This window comes from Rhincodon typus, chromosome 29, assembly GCF_021869965.1.
Source record: "Rhincodon typus isolate 14 chromosome 29, sRhiTyp1.1, whole genome shotgun sequence".
In the NCBI taxonomy this organism is placed as follows: Eukaryota; Metazoa; Chordata; class Chondrichthyes; order Orectolobiformes; family Rhincodontidae; genus Rhincodon; species Rhincodon typus.
This window is the reverse complement of record NC_063360.1, coordinates 27,509,041-27,535,502: the sequence shown is the minus strand read 5'-3', so window position 1 is coordinate 27,535,502 and position 26,462 is coordinate 27,509,041. Positions and strand designations below refer to the sequence as shown.

At 43.5% G+C, this 26,462-nt stretch overlaps 1 protein-coding gene across 1 annotated transcript in view; it reads left to right on the top strand.

The window, feature by feature from the left end:
• The window catches only part of LOC109925183 (transducin-like enhancer protein 1), an 88,928-nt gene that overhangs the window by 10,800 nt on the left and 51,666 nt on the right, over positions 1–26,462 (top strand). The window contains exon 2 of the mRNA XM_048613925.1: positions 21,966–22,088. Within this exon, the coding sequence (XP_048469882.1) occupies positions 21,966–22,088 (123 nt within the window). The remainder of the gene's footprint in view (positions 1–21,965; positions 22,089–26,462) is intronic.

Below are 26,462 nucleotides of genomic sequence, written 5' to 3'. Positions count from 1 at the left end.
CACACACACACACACCAACACACACACACACCAACACACACACACAGCAACACACACACACACACACACACACGCATATGAGCAGAAGTACCTGTAAGACAGATTGATGCAGTGATAAACCTTGGCGCCAGGGAAGGCTCTAATGCTCATGTTGCCAACAGCCACAGAGCAAGCAATGTGGCATAAGCTGCCAGTTGATTTGGGCTTGGGGTAGGGGTGTGTGGCAGGTTATAATAAGCAGCAGTCGTCACTCATCAGGCAGGGTGTGTTGCTGTCGCATCTTTTCTTAAGCCTCCTGGTATTGGTGAAGTGACTTAACTGAAAAGGAAAGAAAGCAGCTGAACGCCCTGGTGGAGGCCAAGGTAAGGACAGACCTGACCAGTGATCTGCATTCTGAACGGTGGGAGGAGAGAACGCTGAGGATTTAAGAGAAAAGAGAGCGAACTTTTGAACTAAGAAAGAGAACTGGGGCAGCGAACATCAGTGAACAGGCAAAGAATACAATGAAACCAAATCAACAAGAAGCAGATCACAAAAGGGAGAAAATTAAGTACTTGCCGATTTGAGATTTATAATTAAAGGGACAGGAAGCCGAAATTGAATTTTAAGAAAAGACTCCTGAAGGTCATTAAAATTTAATGCAGTCTGTGAAGATGATTGTGTGCTTGTCTGTCTATGTATTACCATTCAGACTGCTGGATAAAATAGCCAGTTATAAGGAGTGACAGGCCATAATTCATTCCTCCTTTTGGAGTATACAGGCACTTCGATACCAGAGACGAGGATATCAGAAAGAAAACTGAAGGGGCAAGGCTTCTCCCTCTCCTCTGTTTGTAACCCACACGACTATGAGAAGTGATGGGCTTTTGTTGCAAATGCTAAGCAGAATTAATCTGGCCTCATTGGCAATTTGGAGATATCTCCAAATAGGAAACATCTTTGTTCTACTTTAGGGTGCTGCCCTTTTTTTTTGTTTAAACAAGGCAATGCCTGTAACATTTCTCTCACACTGACAGCAAATAATGCTTCAACTAATAAGAAGGGATTTCTGTAGTTCACAGGCCCTTACCCCAATGCTTAATTAATCTCTTGTGAGTGATGCCCTGGGAAGGCCTGATAATTGCCTCAATGGCCAAAGCAGTATGCTGTTGATGCTGGAACTCCGAAATAAAGTCAGACATTCTCTGGATCTGTGAAGGTAGAAAAGCAGCTGATGATCTTTCATCATAACTGGTAAATGTTTGAGCTGTTACAGAACTTAAGCAAGCGCAAAGGTGGGTTTTGGCGGGGAGGCAGGAAGAGCTAAAGGGAAGGGTGTGACCTAGTGAAAGGCAGGAGAGATTAACAGATAAAAGGAATGATGATGCAAGGCCATAAAGAAATGGTAATAGGACAAGTTTAGAAATAAAAGGTGGGTCTGAAAAGGTGTAAACAAGGATCAGTACCATCAACTATCATCCAAAAATACGGGAACAGCAATTTCAATCTGAAATTGTTAACTTCAGTGATGAATGTGGAAGGCTGTAAAATGCGAAATCGGCAAGATTCCTGAAAGTCGTGTTGAGCTTCATTTGGAACGGAGTAGGCTGAGGTTAGAGTGAGAATGGGGCAGAGAATTCAAGGTATAGGTGACTAGAAATGTGGCCATCCTGAATGGAGGTGTTGCACAATGTGATCACCCACTTTGCATTTGGTTGCAGTCACAATGTATTGGACTGTCACATTGCATACACTGAAAGTAGAGTTTACTGAATTGAAAAAAGTACAAATACATCAGCCGTCCCTGGGAAAAGGACTGTCTCTGGTTTCTGTGTTTCAGCGAAGCTCAATGCAAACTCAAGGAACAACTCCTCATGTACCAATAGGTCAGTTGAGTCTGCTGGACCCAACATTGGATAGGAATATTTCACTCCTCTAGCCATTTTAATTCTGTTGCTTTGAAACTTGTTTGACATGTTCTTGCTTTTGGGCAAAATTATTCATTACTTTGGCATTTGTACACTCTCTGGACCAATACTTTGTCTGCTTGCAGCAATCATCAGCACTCCCTTTGGCATTTGTTCCATTAGCTCATTGTCAATTAACTTCTCCATTCCCTAACCCAACCCAGACTTTCCCTTAGCTCTTCCTCCCATCTCACCTTTTCAAGATATATAACTCATCATGTTTCTGCCTTCTCTCAGTTATGGAATCATAGAATCCCTACACTACAGAAGGAGGCCATTTGGCCCACTGAATCTGCACTGACCCTCCAAAGAGCATCCCACTCAGACCCACCCTGTTCCTGTAATCCTGCATTTCCCATGGCTAACCCACCTAGCCTGCACACCCCTGAACACTTTGGGGCAATATGGCATGGCCAATCCACCTAACCTGCACATCTTTGAACTGTGGGAGGAAACAGGAGCACCCAGTAGGAACCCACACAGACGGAGGGAAAATGTGCAGATTTTGTATAGGTGGTCACCGGAGGCTGGAATCGAACCCGTGTCCGTGGTGCTGTGAGGCAGCAGTGCTAACCACTGAAGAATTCTGAAGAAATCTTAAAGGACTTGAAACTTTAAGTTTCTTCCTCTCCCCACAGACAATGCCAGACTAGCTGGGTTTCTCCAGCACTTCCTGTTTGAATTTCAGATTTCCAGTATCCACAATATTTTACATTTACAGGAGTATGTCTAATACTCCTCTTCCTTAAAAGGCTTGTCTTTGAATTAGTATCTCCAGTGGAGTTTAGGTCATGACCAGCCCTCCCAGCCAAATAGTCTCATTTCCCTTTCTGTATGCATTTTTATTTATGATAAGTAAATCAAGTTCCTCAAAGAAATATTTTTAAAAGTACATTTCTTTGTCTTAATGTTTTCTTTTCCCAACAGCGATTTCGTGGAGTTGAATCTTTAATTCTGGAACCTCCAGGGTACACAAGGGGTGGGTGACATTGCTGCTTCACATTCAAGCATTATTTACAAAGCAGCCCTGTAATGAAAACAGCTTGATGCTTGTGTGGTTGGAGGTGTTGGAGCTTCCCAGGGAGAGGGTTTGCAACCTAGAGCCGTAGTCATAGAATCATAGAGTTGTACAGCACGGAAACAGACCCTTCGGTTTAACTCGTCCATGCCGACCAGATATCCTAAATAAATCTGGTCTCATTTGCCAGCATTTGGCCCGTATCCCTCTAAACCCTAGACAACAAGGTGCAGGGCTGGATGAACACAGCAGGCCAAGCAGCATCATAGGAGCAGAGAGGCTGACGTTTCGGGCCTAGACCCTTCATTAGAAAAAGGCTTCATCCAGCCCTGCACCTTGTTGTCTCGGATTCTCCAGCATCTGCAGTGCCTACTATCTCCCTCTAAACCCTTCCTATTCATGTACCCATCCAGATACCTTTTACATGTTGTAATCGTACCTGCCTCCACCACTTCCTCTGGCAGCTCATTCTATACATACGCCACCCTCTGTGTGATAAAGTTGCCCATTAGTTCCCGTTTAAACCTTTCCCCTCTCATCTTAAATCTATTCCCTCTAGTTTTGGACTCCCCTACCCTGGGAAAAAGACCTTGGCTATTCACTCTATCCATGTTCATCATAGCTTTATAAACCTATGTAAGGTCACCCCTCAGCCTCCGATGCTCCAGGGGAATTAGCCCCAGCTTACTCAGCCTTTCCCTGTAGCTCAAACCTTCCAGTCCCGGCAACGTCCTTGTAAATATTTTGTGAACCCTTTCAAGTTTCACAACATCGTTCCTAAAGCAGGGAGACCAGAATTTAACACAATGTTTCAAAAGTGGCCTAAACAATGTCCTGTACAGCCGCAACGTGACATCCCAACTCCTATACTCAATGCACTGACCAATAAAGGCCAATGTACCAGACACCCTTATAACCACCCTGTCTGCCTGCTACTCCACTTTCAGGGAACTATGAACCTGCATCACAAGTTCTGTTTATTCGACAACACTTCCCAGCGATGTGATGGTGGCTCGATTCCTGGGGACTGGCCGGGTGTTTATTTTTCTTCTTTGATGGGATATGGGTGTCACTAGGGACCGCAGGTTTCATGGTGCTAATGTCACTAGACTGAAGCATGGAACCCCAGGCCAGAGTTCCCAGGACATGGGTTTAGTTCCCATCGTGATGGATGATGAAATTTGAATTTTAAAATGTCTGGAACCAAGCAAAAATGCAGAATGTGACTGTGTCAATTGTTGCAAAAATCCTTTAGGGAAGAAGTCTGCCCACTTTATCCGGGTCTTGTTTAAATGTGTGTCCAGACCCACAAGAATGTGGCTGATTTGACTCTTAACTGCCCATGGGGTGATAAATGTGGGCCAGGACAGCAATGTCCACGTTCATAAACAATTGAACAAAAGTGGCAAGACCAACATTTGTTGCCCACCCCTAATTGCCCTTGCACTGAGTGGTTTGTGGGCTTTTTCAGAAGGCATTGAAGTCAACCACATTACTGTGGGTCTGGAGTCACATGTAGCCTAGATCGGATATGGGCAGCACTTTCCTTCTGAAACGGACATATGTGAACCAACTGGGTCCTTACAACACTTTTAGGGTTACCATTACTGATGCTAGCTTACAATTCCGAATATTTATTGAATGGAATTTAAATTCTGCCAGTTGCCGTGGTGAGATTTGAACCCATGGTTTCGGACCATTAGCGTGGGCCTTTGGATTACGAATCTAGTGACATTCCAACTATGTTACCATCTCCCAGTCAAGTTTTTTGCTGGATTTTGTGGAGCTCTACAACTGAAAACGACCAAGAACAGAACAGGACACCATGATTAACTGCACGTGTGCAAGTTTTAAACCCCATATGGTTACCCAATTAATAGCACCAGGGTATAAGCAGAGTGGGCAGGGGCCGTTGGGAAACACGACCATTACTGAACTGTCTCCACTGGGTGCGGTCCAGGGTGAAAACTGCTTCATGGTGTCATTGCTACTGCACCCATGTTAGGAGGGACTCTGTCACAATGAGACTGTGGCCAGCTTTCAGTCCAGGGCGGGAACACTGCCTTGTGAGTGGCTGACATGTGTCACAGTTGGAGGTGTCGGAGTGATGGCAGAGGCGAGCGATTGACTGCATGTTGCCGCCCACGTCTTGATCATGTTGGTCTGGAGTCACATGTAGGCCAGACCAGGTAAGGATGGCAGATCTCCTTCCCCGATGGACATGAGTGAGCCAGGTGGGTTTTTGCCAACACTCGACACTGGATTCTTGGTCATCATTAGGCTCTTAACTCCAGATTTTTTTCTTTATTTTTTTTATTGAATTCAAATACCACCATCTGCCGTGGTGGAATTCAAACCTGGGTTCCCAGAGCATTATCTTGGTCTCTGGATTGACAGTCCATTGATAGTACCACTAGGCTGTTTATCTACCCTGTCTATCTTCTTCGCTGGAGCCATTCTCACAATCTCTTTTGCACTCTTTTCAATATCTCCACATCCTTCCTAAAGTTGTGGCTCCCAGATTGTGGTGTAGCTGAGGCCAAGTTTTGTATTCCTGGGAATTTCACCAAGAGCCCTTTGGCTTCCAACTGTTTGGCTCAGCAATAATAACAAGAACCAAGAGCACATAATATGGAGAGTAGCACACAGGGTTACTAAAAGCAAGAGGGGATCAGGAGATGGGCCTACCTTGCCCTTGAGTTTAGGAACCTCTCCTGAGATCTATGATGAGGATTGAAAATGTTTTGTTGACATAAGTTGAGGAGATACTTTGTATGTGAGGAGGAGGAGGAGCTGCGTGGTAATTTCACCCTGGATGACTCACTGATGGGAAAGAATGTGTGGATACCACATCTCTCTGGCTGTAGCTTGGCACTCTTTAAGTGAATGAGATACATTTTAAATGGCACCAGCTGATACCAAGATTTACTTTCCTTAAGTTTTATGCTTGATTAATATGCACTGAAACATCTAATATAATTGTACCTTCAGTCCAACCGTCCATGCTGACCATAATCCCAAACTAAGCTGGTTCCACCTGCCTGCATTTGGTCCATATCCCTCCAAATATTTCTTATTCATGGACTTACTTAAATGTCTTTTAAATGTTGTGACTGTACCCTCATCTACCACTTCCTCCGGAATTTCATTCCACACACGAAGCACTCTCTGTATAAAAAATTCCCCTTCATGTCTTTTTTAAAATCTTTTTCCTCTCACCTTAAAAATCTGTCCCCCAAGTCTTGGAATAAGCTTAGGGAAAAGACACCTGCCATTCCCTTACCTATACCCCTCATGATTTTATAAACCTGTACAAGGTCACCTCCCAGTCTCCTACGCTCCAGTCTATACGGCCTCTCCTTATAACTCAGACCCTCCATTCCCAGCAACATCCTGATAAATCTCTTTTGAACCCTCTCCAGCTAATACTGTCTCTCCTATAACAGGGAGACCAGAACTGGATACAGTGCTCCAGAAGAGGCCTTACCAATGTCTTGTACAAACTGTATTAAAATAACTGCAGAAAGCAGTCAAAGTTCTCTCCCCTGCTGACATTCCCACATATTCAGATTCAAACCTGCATTAAAAGTATGCTTCAGATCACCTTCAAATGTGCATAATTTTGTTGAAGGGCCTTCTTGGTCTTTGCAGGGCATTTTCTCTGGGTGTGGGTGAGTGGGGGGAGAGGGGGTGTGTTCTCAGGGAATGGATGTGAGTTTGGGAAGGTCAGTGGAAGCCAGTGTTGTGTTTACATCATATCTGATGAGCTGAAGTCGCTGTCTTTTTTTCATTTTTCATTCTCTTTATTGCATTTATTGCCCATCCCTAATTGCCCTGAGGACAATTTAAAACAAAATTACATTGCTGTGGGTCTAGAGCCAGGCCAGATAAGGATGGCACTTTCCTTCCCTAAAGGTTTCAGATGGGTTTTTCTGACAATCAACAATGGCTTCCTGGTCATCATTAGACTCTTGATTCCAGATTTTCATTCAGTTCAAGTTCCGCCATCTGCTGTGGCAGGATTCAACCCCAGATCCCCAGGACATTAGCTGGGGCTCTGGATGAATAGTCTAGTGATAATACCATTAAGTGTGTACTATGATGCCCTCTCTGTACCTTCTGAATGGTGCTGTATTTGTTCAGGTCACCCGCACCTCACTCCAGAGCTAATGAGCTCAACATTCTGCACAGAGATGGGTATAAACGTCAAAGGTGAAAGGGGCCAACTAGCCTGGCTGAAACTCCAGCAATATACTGTAGCTCCATAATAGTGACTCAGTCAACATTTAAATTACTAAGTTTGCAGATGACACAAAGATAGGTGGGGAGACAGGTAGTGTTGAGGAAATGGGGAGGCTGCAGAACGAATTGTGGACAAGCTAGGAGAGTTGTCAAAGAGTGGCAGATAAAATACATTGTGGAAAAGTGTGAGGTTATGCACTCTGGTAGGAAGAATAGAGACATAGACTATTTCCTACACAGGGAAAGGCTTTGAAATCTGAAACAGAAAGGGACTTGGGAGTCCTAATTCATAATTCTCTGAAGGTTACAATGCAGGTTCAGTTGGCAGTTAGGAAGGCAAATGTAATGTTAGCATTCATTTCAAGAGGGCTAGAATACAAGAGCAGGGATGTACTGCTGAGGCTGTCTCTGGTCAGACTGTATTTGGAAAATTACGAGCAGTTTTGGACCCTGTACCTAAGGGATGATGGGCTGGCATTGGAGGGTGTCCAGAGGAGGTTTACAAGAATGATCCTGGCAATGAAGGGCTTGTCATATGAGGAGCGTTTGAGGACTCTGCATCTGTACTTGATGGAGTTTCAAAGGGTGAGGGTGGATCACATTAAAACAGAATACGGAGAGGCCTGGATGCACTGGATGTGGAGCAGATGTTTTCACTAGTTGGATAGACTAGGACCAAAAGGCACAGCCTCAGAATGAAGGAACTATCCTTCAGAACGGAAAATGAGGAAGAATTTTTTCAACCAGTAAGTGGTTAATCTGTGGAACATATTATTGCAGAAGACTGCGGAGGCCAAGTCATTAAGTGTGTTTAAGGCAGAGATAGATAGGTTCTTGATTAGTAAGGGGCTAACGGATGTGGGGAGAAGGCAGGAGAATGGGGTTGAACATCAGCCGTAATTGAATGGTGGAGCAGATTCAATGGGCTGAATGGCCTAATTCTAATCATGTGGTCTTATGCTCTAACTGTAAGTTGATTTCAAAAATGACCCTGGTCAAACCACTTCCTCCCTTCTCTCCTTGATCTGAACCTGCACCCCACGCCCCCCCTACCCACCCCCTGCCCGTCGTAAGAGAAGCCATCAACATTTTTTAAACCCAGTTTGACAGTACCATGGATTTACAGTCATAGGGTGTCAAACAGAATCAGGGAACAGACTTGCTTCCCTTGGCATGAGTGGAGTCAGCTTAAGGTGGATGTTGCCTCTGAGATGTTGCTCTGAAGCGATAATTTTTCCACATTAATGCTGAAATTGCAGTACAGCCTGAGGCTGAAACCTCAAACCGTGGGTTTTTCTTCCACAAACAATGCAAGCTATATATAAATACAACCCAGAAAGAACTCTGTTCAGGTCAGCTAACACAGTTCAAAGGCACACACTGTTTCAAGCATTGTGATACTGCTACGTACTGTTGTACTTCAAAGTCTGGACCATTGCATTTGACATTGTCTGTGTTTCCAATGGGTGATTCATCTCTATCCACTACATTATTTAATGTTGCACTACATTGAGCTGGACAGTTTTCATTGGCATTGCTACAGCGTTTTCAAAGCAGAGAAAGTATGCTCGAGGTGCACTCTTTACAGAGGCCCTGTTCCCCTTCATGAATGTTAAGGGAGTTGGTTGGCTGGACGGCTGGTTTGTGATGCAGAGTGACGCTAACAGTGCAGGTTCAGTTCCTGCCCCCATGAGTATAGGATGAAGGCCCTCCGCCCTTGCCTAAAGCCTGGTGACCCTCAAGTTAAACTGGTAGCCAGTCATTTCTCTCTAAAGACAGAGCAGCCCTATGGTACCATACGCTTTTTGATTGTGACATAAAATTCGACCTCTCAACAAGGAATGTCACAGCTTTAAGTCTTGGCCATTTCCATGGAGCCTCTGTGACGGCTGCGTGAAGCTTTGAGATATCCCTCAACATGTGAACCCTGATGGCGGCTGATCTTGAAACATAAAGTTTCTGCCAGGAAAGTCATTCCCCTTAGACGCAGGAAGGACGCTCCCCCATGACTGCAGAGTTAATAACCAGGGCCATAGTCTAACGATATGGGGTAGGCCATTTCAGATTGAGATGAGGAAACATTTGTTCACTCAGAGAATGATGAGCCTGTGGAATTTAGTGCCTCGGGAAGCGGTTGAATCGAAAACAGTGAATGTTTTCAAGAAGGAGTTGGATATATGCCTCAGGACTACAGGGAATTAAAGTTAGAGGGTGAAGGTGAAAACAGGGGACGGAGTTGGATGACCAGGCATCATTATATGGAGAGGCACAGCAAGCTCAAAGGGCTGAATCCTGCTCCTATTTTCTATGTTTCACCCTTTGGTCTTTGACTTACTGTACATCTTTGGGATCTGTTTGTACAACACAGGATACTGCACTATAGACTGCTCAGGCTGAAGATCTGCCTGGCAGATGGGGGTAGGTTACCAGCTCTTACCTCCTCCCCAGTCATCAGTGCCCCATCCTGGCATGGGGACTCAGATTCCTTGTGTGGATTAAAGAGCTAACAAGAAGGGCCGTTCTCACCTCTGGCGTTGTGTGTTTTGGTGCTTGTTTCAGGGCGCTGACGATGCAACGTTCTGCAGGATCACTTTGGCAGCCTGCTCAGGAGAGCCTTCTGACAGGAGCCACCTCTTTCGTTCAATCTGAAGAGGGATTTAGGAATACTGTACCGCAGAGAGCTGCTAATGCTTTGTCACTGAGTCTGTGCAAGATTGTAATTTGGATCTAAGGGGGTCAATGGGTAAGGGGGAAGAAAAGGACCGTAAAGTGTATTCACACAGTTCAGATTTCTGTTGTTTCAAATTCCACAACATGGTAGGATTTGAACCTGGGTTGTCAGAACGTTACCTGGGTTACTGGATTAGCAGTCCAATGATAATACCACTAGGCCATCACCTCCTTGTAAAGCCATAGCCTTAGTGGTGGCAGAGTAGACTCAGTTTGCTCCACTGCTGCTCCTAATTCTATTTTGGCCCGTGGTCTCCTGATTTGAACTTTTAATTTGTGAAGCAACAGTTGTTTTAAAATGCAGATATCCGATCCTGATGCTTCATTTCAGGCTGAGGTAAACTGAATGGTGTCAGTGTGATTAAAGGATAATTATATTCACTTGCACCCATCACAGAGCTCTGTGCGCTGCGCAAAGGTCTGAAACCATCATTACATACTGGAATGAGGGGCAGGGACCAGAGCATGGCCCCCAGTTTCCTGAGCAAACAACACTTCACCGTCCAACAGCAACTCAAAGCATTCAGCAGTCTATATCTGCTGAATACAAAGTTTGACTAGGGCAAGTCTGGAGAGGTGCACTTTGAACTTTGACCCTTTCCCTTGCCCGCGTCAAAGGTTACTTAAACCAGTTAATTCTGGTATGCCAGACAGCTCAAAAACACACAATGGATTAAAGTAAACTTTGAGCCACATTCACATTTTTTGGTTGTTGTGGGACTGTTGGTAGGGGACATCTGTTTTTTTCTCCACTGTATTGATGGGAATCGTGTTTATTCCCTTTGCTAATTTAGGGAAGAGATTGTTTCTGTTGAGGTACATGTGTGCACAGTTCCATTAGAGCTGGAACTGCATGCTGGAAAGAGGTGGACATTTCTGGAGACAGGGATGGATAGTGGTTTAAATTGGCAAAAAGTACACAAATGTGTATGTCTGCGCTGTACCAGTTGGCACTCATATTATGTACACAGCTTGTGAAAACAAAAAATTTGCATTCATGTAGGGCTTGACATGATCTCTGGGCAGCTCCAGTGTTCTATACAAACCTGAAGAACAGTATGTTTGAAGTGTAGTCACTGTTCTAATGTTCCTCAGCAAACTCTCACAGGCGGCAATGTGGTAACCACCAGAAAATCGTCTTTTTGAAGGCAGTTGAGAAGTATATATTGGACAATACACTAAGGATATCTCCACTGCACTTGTTACAAAACAGTACCGGGGATCTTTCACATCCACAAGCTGATAGAACCTCAGTTCAACACATCATCCAAAAGACAGCACCTCAGAAAGTGCAGCACTCCTTCAGTATTGTACTGGAGTGTCGGCTTTGATCTTTGTACTCAAATTCTGGAGGGGGGCTTGAGCCCTGAACCTCCGAGGCATGTATGGCACAAAATGAGCTGCAGCTGAGATTCAGTCTTTTGTTTCCATTTGTTTATGGAGCGCGAACGTTGCTGGCTGGCCCCCATTTACTGCCTGCCCCTAGTTGCCCTTGAGGAGGTGCTGCTGAGCTGCAGACTTGAGCCACTATAGCCCATGGTGAGGGTTGGGTGCCAGGAAGGGAGTTTGACCCAGCGACATTGAGTGAATGGTGATATATTTCCAAGTCATGGTGGTGTGTGACCTGGAGGTGATCTTGCAAAGGCTGGTGTTCCCATGTGTCTGCTGGCCTTGTCCTGCTCGGTGATTGAGATCTCGGTTTTGAGAGGTGCTGTCGAAGGATCTTTCGGGTTTCAGGTAGCTATGGATGTCTATAATGCACAGTCAAACCCAGCCAGACGACCCACCGGGGCACTCCCTCGGTACTGAGGGCCAGGAAGGGGAAACAAAAACTGAAAAATCATGCAATCCAGTGGACAGCAGGGAAGTGAGGACAGAAAGCAACTTGATGATGCCTCTTGCAGGGGAATAATCCCAGCGGCAGGCTGTCATTAGCCGAGGGGGAGGTGGGGGATTCTACCCCAACAACGAGCAGTTTGGATTCGATGGGCCGAATGGCCTACTTCCACACTGTCGAGTTCCATGGATCTGTTCTATGAAGAAATCAGTGGCTGAGATGCTCAAATTGTATTAGCGTTGTTTACGGTGAATGGTTTCATGTCGATTGGATGACATGGATTAGTGGCTTCATAGAGTCATACGGCATGGAAACAGACCTTTCAGTCCAACTCATTCATACTAACCAGGTTTCCTAAACTGAACTAGTCCCATTTTCCTGCATTTGACCCATATCGCTCTAAACCTTTCCTATCCATGTACCTGTCCAGATGTCTTTTAAATGTTGTAATTGTACCAGCCTCCACCACTTCCCCTGGCAGCTCGTTCCATACATGTACCACCCTCTGCATGAAAAGTTTCCCCCTCCAGTCCCTTATAAATCTTGCCCCTCACACCTTAAACCTATGCCGTCTAGTTCTGGACTCCGCCATCATGGGAAAAAAAGACCTCGGCTATTCACCTTATCCAGGTCCCCCATTATTTTACAAACCTCTATAAGGTCACCGCTCAGCCTCCACTCCAGTCCCAGCCTCTCCAGCCTTCAGGAAGGGAAAGAGAAAAACCACAAGGGAGCAATCAAAAGGCAGTAAAACAAAGCAGCCATTGAGCAGAGGCACGGCTGAGAGCTGCTAACCAGAGAGATTCAGGACTGCCAGGGGTTAATCTACTCAATGTAGAAGCACATTCAAGCAAACCCCCCACCAACAGTAATGTATGTAGCTTTTACAGCAAGCAATGATCATTTAAAATTCATTAATTCCGGCAGCTGCGACTTTGAAAGTTCCTGATGCAGCAGATGGGAGAAGAGCTCCGTAAGGAAACACTGAGAGGGCTCTCTGCTGCGCCTCCATCTGCTAGAGCACAGATAAATCAGCACTGAGTCAAAAAGGGCGGGCACAAAGCTGGCACCAATTCCACTCTGGGCCAGGAGCGTTAAAGCGCAGTTTTGTTCCTTCCGCCCTGCCCTCTTTGTCGGCGGTTGTGGTTTTGCTGCAGCTGACCCTGCGCTGCCTGTGAGGACTTTCCGATGGCTGCCGCTTGCAAATGCCAGGCAGGCGCTGGGTGATGCCAGACCCTCAGGGGATGAGGAAAAGGTGCAGAGTGTTCCTGGTCTGCTTGTGCTGCTGCCTTTCTGCCCTGAAGGTGCTGCTGGTTTGTGGTAAAGGTTGGATCGTCGCAGGTTGGCTTCTCCTTGGTGGGGCAGAAGGTCAAAATGTTGGACCTGGTGTCGCACAACTTAGAATGTGGGAGAATGTGGAACCAGCAGCTAACACGGAGTCAATGTGGGGGGGAATCACTTTGACTTTATGGAACGGTGGAAAACAGGGAATACCCCAGCGCAAGTCCCTCCCCCATCCCTTATATCTTTCAATTTTTATTTCTGCTATTTTGAAAGAAATAAAAGTATCAGAGGAATGTCTTGCTATTGTCTGTTTCACACTGTGGCAAAATGTCAATATAACTCCCATTGAGCTGAAGGAAGAGCCGGCAGGGAAATGAATTAAATTGAAATTCTTTTACTTCCCTTTGTTTCTCCTGGCCTGTTTCGAAAAGCTCGGATTTTACTGATTGGGAAATAGATTTAGCAGCCCAGCCAATTAGAAACTAAAACGCAACTGACAGGCAGTCATGTGAGTTCTGATTGTGTTAGTCCCTTGTTGCTAATGTCCTTCTTTTCCAACAGTATTGCCCACTTCCGGAGGTGTATATCAAAAGACCTCAATATCTTGTCCGAGCGAACATGATTCATGTGCTAGTCCTGATTGCTTTTCAATTGGCAGAGCATCACAGTGATGCATTGCTTACTCTGCATGCTACTGGACAGTGCTCAGGAACCCTGCCCCATTTTCCTTTCTAACCCAGGAGTGCCCCTCCCACTGTCACAGTTGACATAATTCACCCTGCACAAACTGGAGGATTGAACCTGGCATATTTCAATCTGTATTGCTCAGCCAATAGGAGGGAAACATTCTGAATCATCAGAGCTTTGCAACTTTTGACCTCTTCTCAAACATTAAAATGCCTCCACCCTGAGCAGCAATTCACCACAGTGAGGGAAAACTTGGTGTGGCACTCATTTCTTTTTTAAAAGACTAACTCATTGGAATAGGTATTTGATCCAGAACATTCCATTTACTTAAAGCCGTGACACACAACAATCATTTTATTCTCAATGTTCTCTTATTTTCATCAGTAGGTGTGAACTAGTTTCATGCAAGTTCAGGCAGAGATCTGTGTGGAGCATTGCTGTAATGCATCAGGCCAGACTTCAACAAGGCATTAAAGCAGCGATAGTCCTCACAGGCAAATTAATGCAGGCCAGTTATTCTGAAATGGATTCTTCACCATGCCCACACCCTTATCCCAAACATACCCTGACTGAAGGGTACATTGACATTAGGCTCTTGCTACTGAGTGGCTCAGGTCTCCTGGCATCATTGTGGCAGGCTATATTGTAGTGCCCTGTACCCCGGACTGCCAGTGGAGAAGTCTCATGTCTCTGACGGCACCAGTAGAGGAAATGTCAAAGATTGCCAAAGGTGCACAGTGACTCAGCGGTTAGCACTGCTGCCTCACAGCACCAGGGACCTGGGTTTGATTCCACCCTCGGGCAACTGTCTGCGTTGAGTTTGCACATTCTCCCTGTGTCTGTGCGGGTTTCCTCCGGGTGCTCTGGTTTCCTCCCACAGTCCAAAGATGTGCAGGTTAATGGATTGGCCTTGGGAAATTGCCCATAGTGTCCAGGGGTTTGCAGGCTGGGTGGATTGGTCAAGGGAAATGCCGGGTTACAAGGATAGGGTAGGGGGTTGGGTCTGGGTGGAATGCTCTTCGGAGGGTCATTGTGAACTCAATGGACTGAATGGCCTGTTTCCAAACTGTAGGGATTCCATGATTCTATTCATGGTGTGTGAATTTCTCAAGGCTGATGTTGGTGTTGGCTTGGAACCATTGAGTGAGGAACCACTGGTATTTGTTAACTAAAATAATAGCTGTCAAGGTGCTTTAAAAACATAGAAAATAGGAGCCAGAATAGGCCATTCAGCCCTTCAAGCCTGCTCTGCTATTCTGTATGATCATGGCTGATCATCCAAATCAGTACTCTGTTCGCATTTCCTCCCCAAACCCTTTCAACCCTTCAGCCCTAAGAATTACATCTAACTCCCTCTTCGCAACATTCAATGTTTTGGCCTCAACAGCTCCCTTTAGCAAAGCGTTCCACAGGCTCACCAGTCTGTGGGTGAAGAAATTGTTCTCATCTCTTTGGCAGCAGAGAAGCTGTAGCCAGTGGCCCTGCCATTCTACCTAGCAACTGAAAATAGCAATAACCCAATCTTAGCTGCTCTGGTAGATCAAGCATACATTTTCTTGTCAATCACAAATCTGTATTGACTTAACTTACAGCCCTCTTATACTTGGGGAATTGGCTCAACATGTCTGACATCTTACTAATGCCCTCTTTGTAATGAGTGACACAAAGTGAAGACCTGAAATTGGCATAATTTGTATGGCACTAACTACTTAAAGAAACTGGCTTCCATCTTTTCAGGTGGCATCATAGGAAGTGGCAGAGATTGAGTTAGAGTAAATGGGAAAGGTTGACACAGTGCCAGTCCTCTTAAAAAATGGATTTCTAATGGCAGTAAATTTAAATCCTCGTTGGATTCATTTCATTATTGGAGGCAAGTCGAATAAGGGATGCAGCAAAAGTGCTCTGGCCCATTGTACAAGCTTTGTAATGACATGCAATAGTAGTTTAGTAATTGGCCAAATGGCAGAACATGTGTAATTTTAATATTTTGACAGCTTGTTCAATTTGGACATACTACATGATCTCCCTCTATCCATTAGCCACATGGAGGCATGGGTAAGAGCTAACAGTAACAAAGAATGATTTTGGCATGGTTCAGTTGTGGTTGAATGAAATAACAGCTCCACATCTGCGGTTCTTCGCATCTATGCTGCCACTGGTTGGCATTCAATACAGTTATGTTTCACGCCATTTTTGCAATACTTGAAAGAATCATGGGCATCAAATCTATTGCCACTGTGATGCTCAGAAACATTTTCTCAATGCTGAAAGGCCCACTTTCATAGAGTAGTTAAGTTTGTTACTGGTGTAACCGACATTCCCTCTAATCTGTTTGGCCATGAGCTGCTCAAGGGTCCACATTATGTCGGTGCCAGTCCCGGTTCCAGAAGCCATTGCCACACTCGGACCTTGGAGGACTGTGCAGCAGCAGGAAAAATAAAAAGGAACGTAGGATGCAACAATGGTGTTAAAATGAAAGGAAAGAAAGACTCTCAATTCTGTAGCATCCTTGAGAATCTCAGAATGCTGTAAAATTCTTAACAGTCATCCATACATTGAAATTTCCTCACTGCTGTAATAACGGAAAGCACACTGGCTAATTAGTGCAAACTTTCACTGTGTTATGAAGAATGGGATGAGTATCAATACACATCTCTTTGACTATTCTTAAGAATAATAGCAATGGATCTTTTTGGTTCACCTGAGAGTGGAGACTGAACCTTGGTTAACATTCTCAATGGTACCTCTGACAGTGCAGTACTTCCTCAGCACTGCAGTGGAGTGTCAATCTTGGTTTTGGTGTTCAATCCCTGGAATGAGACTAAAACGCACAACCTTCTGAGGTAAGCAGGTTACCGTGGATAACATCTAGCTTGAGTTCTTTTAGTATCAGCATAACGTTGACATCTAATTAAGGTTTAAAGCTGGATGAGGTATTTGGTGTTGAGTAAACATCACTGCAGGTGCTGAATAGGCTAAACAAACAGATCAACAGGTTGTGGATTCTTAAACAGCATTGAGGGCAAACATCCCTCTGAGCTGAGGTGTGTTTTTCCATCTCTGTGATGTCTCATTTGCTCTATGCTTTTGTGGGGGTGTGTCTCCAAGAGACAGAAGCAACTTTGTCTTTTCATGCTTGATTGGTTTGGCTCTTGTTTCTCTTGGACTTGCCTCTGCTGTTGCTTATTTAAGAGAGTTTTCGATTCACTGCAATTTGATAAGGGAAGGCTACCAGGGGGTCACAGAAAGCAATGATTTCAAAGGTGCTTGTGTTTGTTTGAATTAATCCAGGTGGCCGTGTTTAAGAATGTTTGATTCATTCACTCTGCACTTTTACTAGCGTGGCGATGGTGGAATTTCAGTTGGAAAGACTGGCCTGTGTTCTGCAAGTGATGAAGGAAGAGATTTAAGCAGAGAAACCAGTTTGTGTGTGAAAAACAAGCACAACAAAGGTTAAAGTAGAAGAAATCTATTTTATCATTGAAAGGGCTGTCATCTTTTTATTCATTTGTTTTCCTTGTCCCCCACTGTAGTCTGTTGTTTCATGTCATGTGGTGATATCAATATGCTGAATAAACCTTGTTAAAGCTCAGTGTCATACCGAGGCTCCTGTTCAGAAAAATTCCTTCAAAGCTATGTCAAGCTGCGCCCACGTATAGCAAATTGTATAATATTTATACATTGAGGTGTGCCACCTACATGTATAGCCTTCATATCCAAAGCCTCCTCACATATAATCCCAATACCCTTGCTGATCAGCTGTCTGCCCGACACTGCCAGTATAATTGGCACAGCGGTGCCATTTTCTCCCACTTGTATGTTTCTCATTCCCAAATCACTGTCTTGCCATAGCTCCAGCCTGATTTCCTGTCTTTCCTGAAGGTGGTTAGCACTGCTGCCTCACAGTGCCACAGACCTGGTTTCTATTCCAGGCTTGGACGACTGCCTGTGTGGACTTTGCATTTTCTCCCTGTGTCTGCGTGGCTTTCCTCCGGGTGCTCCGGTTTCCTCCCACAGTCCAGGGATGTGTCACTGAGGTGGATTGGCCACATGCTGAATTGCCCAGTGGTGTCCAGGGATGTGCAGGTTAGGTGGGTCAGCCACAGTAAATACCCATGTGGGGTGTTATGGGGTGGGCCTGTGTGGGATGTTCTTTGGAGGGTCAGTGCAGACTTGATGGGCCAGATGGCCTCTTTTTGTTTTGATTCTATGATTCTTCTTCATGCTGTAAATGGCATTAGGCCTCTTATTACCTTTCTGAGAATTATTTGCATGTGAATCTTGATACAAAATTTAATGATCATATCAATTGATATCAGGACCCAGGCTGCCCTCACCCATTGCTTAGTAGGGACCTCCTGAATATCTCCTGCCCAGTCTCTCTGTTGTGGACTCCAATTATTGATGCCCTTGTTTTTATGTATTGCTTTATTGTATCAGAAGCCCTTTGCAGTTTAACTTTGAGGTGCAGTGTTTCTTATAAAGGGCAGCAACAATGCACTGCCATCAATGAGATAAAGGACAGCAGTTCTTCATTCTTGGATTTGTTGGTTGGGGAAACAGTGATGGTCACATCACCACTTCCAGGTTGTTACCTTCAATAGCATGATGGTCAGGATTGATGGTGTTTTGACAACAAACGCTCAGAATTTGCAGTTGTTACTGCTCTGAAACTCGGAACAACTTCAGCTACTTTGGATACTGGAAATTGGAAACACAAACAGAAAATGCTCATCAAATCACGGAATTGTTATGATGCAGTAAAAGGCCATTCATCCCATCATGTTTGCACCAGTTCTGCAGTGAGCATTATGATTTAGTGCCTTTTCCCCAAACCCTGGCGCATTCTTTCCTTTCAAATAACTATCTAATGCACTCCTGAATGTTTCGATTGACCCTGTCTCCACCATCGTGCCAGGCAGTGCATTCCAGTTTCCAACCACTCATTGTGTCGGAAATACTAAGCAGGTTGTGTACACCTGTGGAGAGAGAAACAGGGTTAACACATTAGGTGGATGACTAATCATCTGAACTGTTCTGAGCCTACGGTGAGCCACTTCCTGGGTGTTGTGGTGTAGCGATTATCCTCCCGGTTTGGAATTCCAGAGACATGGCCTGATCGTGCAAATAACTTAAGGTTAAATCCTACTATCGCAGTTTGAGAGCTTTAGTTTATTTAAAAACATCTGCAAACTGTAAGTCAAGAGATGGCGTCAGTTTGCAAAGTGACTGTGAGGTTTACTGGTTCACGAATACCTATTCAGGGAGGAAACCTGCCTTCCACACCTATCCAATAAGTGAGTCTAGTGTAACCACAGTAATGACCCTCTTGCAAAGTATCCAGTTATACCAAATTACTACCAAGCGATCCAAAAAGACAGCTCACCATTATCATATTAGGCCATGTACGAATGGGGAATAAATGGCAGACTTGTGTAAGAGGCCAACAACCTGAAAATCTGGCAATATCCAATGACTCAGGTCAAGTAAAGGATTCCTGAGTAAGAGTCTTCTTGGGAAAAGTGACCAGTACATTGTAGAATTTAAGAGTGAGAAATGTAGGTCAGAAATAGCAATGCTAAACCTAAATAAGGGTAATTACGTAAGAATGAGGGCTGCAATGGTTGGAGTGGACTGGGAACGAGGTTTAGCAGAAAAGACGGTCGATGAGCAATAGCAGATGTTAAAGAAATAGCTTTATGACTCACATCATAGATATAGCCCAGTGAGGAAGAAGGATACTAGGAAGAGGATAATCCAGCTATGGTTAACCAAGGAAGTTTAGGATAGTATAAAATTGAAAGAAAAAACATACAATGTGGCAAAGATTAGTGGTAAGCCAGAGGATTGAGAAGGTTTTAAAAACCAACAAAAGATGACCAAAAAATAATAAAGAAGGAAAAAATAAACTATATGGCTAAACCAGCAAGTAATATTTTAAAGAAGACAAAAGGGTTTCTTTAAATATTTAAAAATGAAAAAGGGGACCAAAGTGAATATATGGCCCTTATTGAATGAGGCTGGGAAAATAATTATGGGGAACCAGGAAATGGCAGACGAGTTAACAAAATACTTTAGTCTCAGAGCACATTAATAATATTCCAAAAATAATATACATTCACTGGGTCCAAGAAGGGCAGGATATAAACATAATAATTGTCACTAGAGAAAAGGTACGAGGGAAACTAATGGGGCTAAAATCTGGAAAGTCTCCTGGTCCCAATGGGTCGATTCCTAAGATTTTAAAGGAAGTGGCCACAGAGATAGTGGACGTACTGGTAGTAATCCTAAAAGAACCCTTAGATTTGGGAAAAGTCCCAGAGGATTTGACTTGGTGGGTCAAATGCCCTCTTTCCACTCTGTAGGGATTCTATTCTATCGATTAGAAAACTGCCAGTATAAAACCCAATTCAAAAAGGAAAGGAGGCAAAATCCACAAGCCCAATAGCTCAACGTGTATCATTGGGAAAATTTTGGAGGCTATTAGAAAGGTTGTAATAGCTTAGCAGTTAGAAACGCAAAATGAAATCACACAGAGTCGGCATGGCTTTATTGAAGAGGAAATCATGCTAAACAAATTTATTAGAGTTCTTTGAGGAGGTAACAAACATGATAGATAAAGGGGACCCAGTAGATAGATATAGATGGATTTCTAAAAAAGTACTGCAAGTAATAACTAATAAAAGAGCCTATGGTTTTCGGGGTAGTGTATTACTATGAATAGAGGATTGGCTGACGAATAAAAGACAGAGAGCTGGGAAAAAGGGGGCATTTTCAGGACGGCAAATTGTAATTAGCAGAATGCCTCAAGGGTCAGTGCTGGGGTCATAATTAATTAAAATATATGTTAATAACTTGGATGACAGAATTGAATGATCTATCACCAAGTTTGCAGACGTCAGAAAAATAGGTGGGACGGCAAATAGTGAGTCCGACACAGAGTCTACAGAGGGATTTAGACAAGTTAAGTGAGTGGGCAAAACTTGGTGGATGGAACATAATGTGGGGAAATGTGAGGTTATGCACTTTGCCAGGGAAGAACAGAGGAGCTGAATATTATTTAAATGGGGGAAGACTATAGAAAGCTGCAACAGAGAGTGATTTGGGAGTCCTTGTGCATGAATCACAAAAAGCTAGCATTCAGTTTCAGCAGGTAATAGGGAAGCAAATGGACTGTTGGCCTTTATTTCAAAGCGACCGGAGTATAAAAATAGGGAGATCTCGTTAAAGCTATACCAAGCCATTAATCAATCCACAACTGGAAGACTGTGAGCAGTTTTAGTCCCGTTATCTAAGGAAACATATAGTGGTACTGGAGGCAGTCGGGTGAAGGTTTACCTGCTGGTACCAGGTATGGAGGGATTTTCTTGTGAGGAGAGGTTGGGTAGGCTGGGCTTGTACTTTTTTAGAGTTTAGAAGAATGAGAGTAAACCTTAGTGAAACAAGTAAGATTCTTAGGGGACTAGATGTAGAGAGATTGCTTCCTATTGTGAGGGAATCTAGGACCAAGAGGCATAATCTCAGACTAAGGGATCACCCATTTACGACAGGGATGAGCAGGAATTTCCTTTATCAGGGGGCAGTGAATGTGTAGAGTTATTTATCACAGAGGCCTGTTGAGGCCAGTTCATTAAGTATATTCAAGGCTGAGACAGATAGATTTTTAATTAGAAAGGGTATCAAGGATCATAAGGAAAAGGCAGGAAGGTGGAGCTGAGGATCGTCAGATCAGCCATGACCTCATTGAGTGGTCGCTGAGACCCAGTGGGGTGAATGGCCTAGTTCTGTTCCTACATCTTATATCTCCCAGATTTTGGAAATCTCGATTTTGTGCAAGTTAAAGGACGGAATGTCTGAAGTCATGGTATAGGCTAAATCTGTACACAGACACAAATGGGGAGTCATTATGATGTCTTATATCTTGTAAATGGTATGTTGCACCTATTTACAGGCCTCGCTACCACAGGCAGTGCCTGTCATTCAGTGGCTTTTATTTCTCACACACTCTTCCCATGTAAACGTAACATAATAACACACCTGGGTCAACTTCCTGAGGGGCCAGGCCTGCAACATAAGAACAATTAGACTCATGGATTTAAAGCAGTTGGTGTGTGTTGCTAAGGATGCACCTTTGACAAGTGAGAATAGTGACCGGGGTTGGGGGTTGGGGGAGCTGTATTTCAGAGGATTAACACATTTCAATGTCCTTGTCTTTCCACAGAGTAAATCAGTCTCTCCCTCTGACAGCGTGCGAGCTGAAGACAAGCACAGAGGCTCCCTCGACTACAGTACGACTGATGGCAAGAAGAGGAAGTGTGATGACAAAGACTCGGTGGGACATTATGTATGTTAAAAGAGTTTGTAACATATCACCAGCTTAATAGTTAAGCAGCAACGTGAGCAGGCAACTTGAATTTGAATCTAATCTCATGTGTAGCGCTCTGGATGTCAGGTTTGATGACTCTTGAACAAAAATACTCAGTTTCTTTCCCCATTAGCCCCCAGAGATACTAGCAGGCTTCCTGTGGTATTGTTTGTCGACAATCAGAGCATATGGTGATTTTTAACAGGAGAGGCCTTGTCAGCAAAGTGCAACGGTGAAAATGAAAACTAGAACAGAGGTTGTCACTTAACAGGAATGTGCATGTTACATGCAAAATTTTTAAGTGCTAGATGTTCCAGGGTTTTACTGTTGGCCAGTCAGAGGGTGTACTGTTTGATATCAATAGAGTTATCATTGGCATAGGGTGATCAGAGAAAAATTACAGGAAAAATGCAGTATACTTCCAGGTAATGTAGACTATACATCCTTCAATGTATTATCGATTGATATAGGGATGCTTGCTATAGACTCTTTAGATCCCAAAGGTTGAGGTTCAAGTCCCACTCCAAGATTTGGACGCAGAATTCCAGGCTGACGATTCAGTACTGAGGGGGTGCTGCAATGTTGGAGGTTCCGGCTTTCAGAAGAAGCATTAAACTGAGCCCTTCACACCTTCCCACATCCCTGCCATTTGCCTGCTCAGATGGCTATAAAAGATCACGTCAGCATTTCAAAGAAATTTATTGTTGTCCTTCCCAGGATTCGAGTCAATATTGATCCCTCAGTTCACACAGAAAAGCAGATCATCTGATTCATCATCACACTGATGTTTGTGAGGTTGTGTGGAGTACAAATTAGCTACTGCATTTCTTACATTACAGCAGTGAGTAGACATCAAAGAGTATTGCATTGACAATAAAGTGCTATATAATGCAAATCTTTCTATCTATAGCTGAAAACCAAAGCAACTGATGAGCACATCATTATTAATCCAGAGCTGGGTTCAAATCCCACAATGGTGGAATTTGAGTTCAATGAAAAAAATCTGCAGTTAAGGGTCTAATGATGACCATAAAACCATTATTGTTAGGGAAAAGAAAGCATCTGGTTCATTAATGCCCTTCAGGGAAGGAAACTGCCATCCTTCTCTGGTCTGGCCTACATGTGACTCCAGACCCACAGCAATGTGGTTGATTCTTAACTGCTGTTTGTGCAATTAGGGATGAGCAATAAATGAACACCCACATCCAATGAATGAATAAAATTTGCTAACGTATGACTTTAGAGTGCTGCTCAAGTGGCCACCTGTTTCTGTACAGTTGAGAGAGAGTCGGTCTGATGTCTCAAACTGCTCCAACTAATTTTATATTGGATAGACAAGTTTGGAAAGCCCAAGATTTGAAAATGTGAGGCCATGACTTCTGGTTTTATATTTGTAGATCTGCATTTTGTATCTAATTCCCCAAACCTAAGGTCCAGATTAGAGCCTGAGACCTGTAAGTCTCCTGTTGACAGGATTTCTGTGTCATATAATAGTGTCTGAAATGTTGCCTGTGAAACCCAAGAATCTGGTAGAATGCTCTTTCTGGAATGTCCTGTTGGCAGATTAAGAATTTTTGACACAAAGTAGACAAATAAAGGATGGCAGACTTGAAGCTGTATGTTTGTTGTTTTGCTGCTTATGTCTTGTAGAAACATTTTGAAGTGTGATGCGTGGATCTAATTCCCTTGAAGCATCGGCTTGTCAGCAGAAAGGAAATGACATGGCTGTAATTTATGTGGCCTTCTCTGTTTTAAGGATTGGGATTGCTTTTCACACCAAGGTCAGGTGTAGTAAAAATGACTGCAGAGGATAGCTCTCTTAGAACTGTAGCCCAACCCTAACTGTCAATGGTTTCTAATTACCTCACTGAGCATTCTGAACTTCAACAGCTGCGTTGAGCCTCAAAGCACATTTGATATCTGACCCTTTCCAAACAGCACTCGACGTGAACTCTGATCTCCTTGGGCTTCATTCATACTCGATTCCTAAAGGTGAAAGATCCACTTCAAACCAGGTGCACTGCCCTATCCTGTGGTTGTGCTAAGGTAGTTCCATTGTGGCCGCTGTGGTACAAGAAGGCTGCCTCTTTTTTGGCCATATCTAGTAGGATTGTAAATCCAATCTTTCAGAATGCTTTGAATGTTTCGGTCAGACCATGCCACATGAAAAGTCTTGACATCAGTTTATCACGCCACTGATGTATAATGACTAGAGAGACATTTCCATGCTGAACATCACTCATTGTCATACCACAATTAATATTGGGTAAGGTAACAGTAGTTACTTTAAGTGAATTAGTAATCCAAAGGTTTTACTAGAGAATATGGGCTCAAACTCTCACCTTCGCAACCTGTGACTTCAAATTCAATTATGAATAAATCTAAAATGGAAAAAACCCTCTTTGAGAAACAATGACCATGAAGTCATTGGACTGTTATAAAAACCTAACTGAATCTCTAATATCCTATAGTACAGCAAATATACCCTCGTTGTTTGGCCTATGTGACTCCCAACCCACAGCAATGACATTTATTGCTATGTGTCCTCCAAAGTTGCCTAGTTAGGCTCACATTATGGTGCACTTGTATGAGCCAAAAGCTACACGTATTAATACATAGCGCCCTTTTCTTTGTAGAGAGAAGGAACATACTGTACCTGCTCCGACTGAACAAAGAGGCGACCTCCATTCTCTGGTTCATTAGTCAGGGCAATACCTTGACCAGTCAGAGTCAACTGTCCAGTTTAATATTAAACAAAACTTGGTAGTTAACTGTCAGTCATTATATAACTGGTGCATTCCCCATGACAAAACTTCTATCTATCAGCGTCCATTGCCAACCAATAAGTACACTCTTGTAATACATTATAAAAGTATTACTCCACTTTATATTGGTATTTCTTGAAAATTGTCCTGATGAGTGAAAGATTAAAAGCTTCAGCAAAATGTGCCCTTTTTCACCAATATTCAAATTGAATATACATTCCACCAGCTACTCTAATTGGGTTTGAACCCATGCATTAGCCTGATGCTGTGGATTACTAACCCTGTGGCAATACCACTACATCATATCTCTCTATATAATAACCTTTATCAATGTGATATAAATCACCCCTAAGGGCATCTCAAAGTGCTTTAAAGACAATAAAATACGAAGTGTAGTCACTGTTGTTTTGTTGGAAACACAGCTACCAATTTGCAAACAGCAAGATGCCATAAAAAGCAAAGTGACAATGCACAGTGAGCAGCTTTTTTTGGGATATTTATGACTATGAAAAGAAAACAGCTTTTTTGGGATATTTTCTGAGGGATAAGTGTTGGCTTAGACCACAGAGGTAACTCCCCTTGTGCATTGTTGTAATAATGCCACAGAATCTTTTCCATCCACCTCAGACAGCAAATATGCCAAATTATGTTTTCAAATTCCCATGAGAATTTTGTTAGAGCTAACAGCATATAATCATTTCTTGCAAAATTGGATGGATCACAGCTTTTGTTTGTCACTACGGTTTCATAAATTTAGTTCGAAACGGATGCTGGAGAAAGGGAAAATGTTGCGGTGATACAGATTGTTTCTTCAAAAAAAATTTCCTCTTGTATCAATGGACATTGGGTTTTAAAGGAAAATCATCAGTCTGAAAACACTGCGCAAAGATAAAGCTTCTTAACCTCATTTCCTGCTTGCTCGCTCATACAATTGAGACTCCCATTGTTCAGCCCTTGGGCCTAACCAAACGGTCAGCCTGCCTCCTGTGTGCTTACTGTATGGCTGTGCCTCAATCTCTCAAGGTTTTTTAAGTGTTTCCCAGGACCTTCAGATAATGGGGTGTTGGGGGTCCCATTGTGCTTCACTCACTCTAACAACAAAGCTTATAACAGCCTGTTGAAAAGGGCTGTGTGAATTAATTGGTTTGCCCTGATGTTGCTACATCATATTGTGCATTTACTACCAGCAGTCCTCAACTATTAATTCAAGGTTTTTCCTCTCTTTTTGAGTTACAAGTGGATTTGAACAGCTAACCCATCAGGGCTGCGATTTAAAATGCCTTCTCTTTTGATCTGACAACCATACACTGACTCTCTTCCCTCCTTTCCCCATATTCTGGGTCAGTCTGTGCCAAAGTGGCTGACACATGGCACTACACTGACCCAGGCAGGGAGGTGGGCCAAGTGGAGAGATGACGGGATAGTAAAATCCAGTGTACATTATTATCACAATCGTATAAGTTGCTCCCACACAAGGGTTTAAAATAAGACAAAAATCCCATCAGAATGATGTATTGTTCTGTTTTCTATGATGGTATTTTGAATTGGTGATTAGAATTTATTGCAGGGGTGTCATAGAGATGTACAG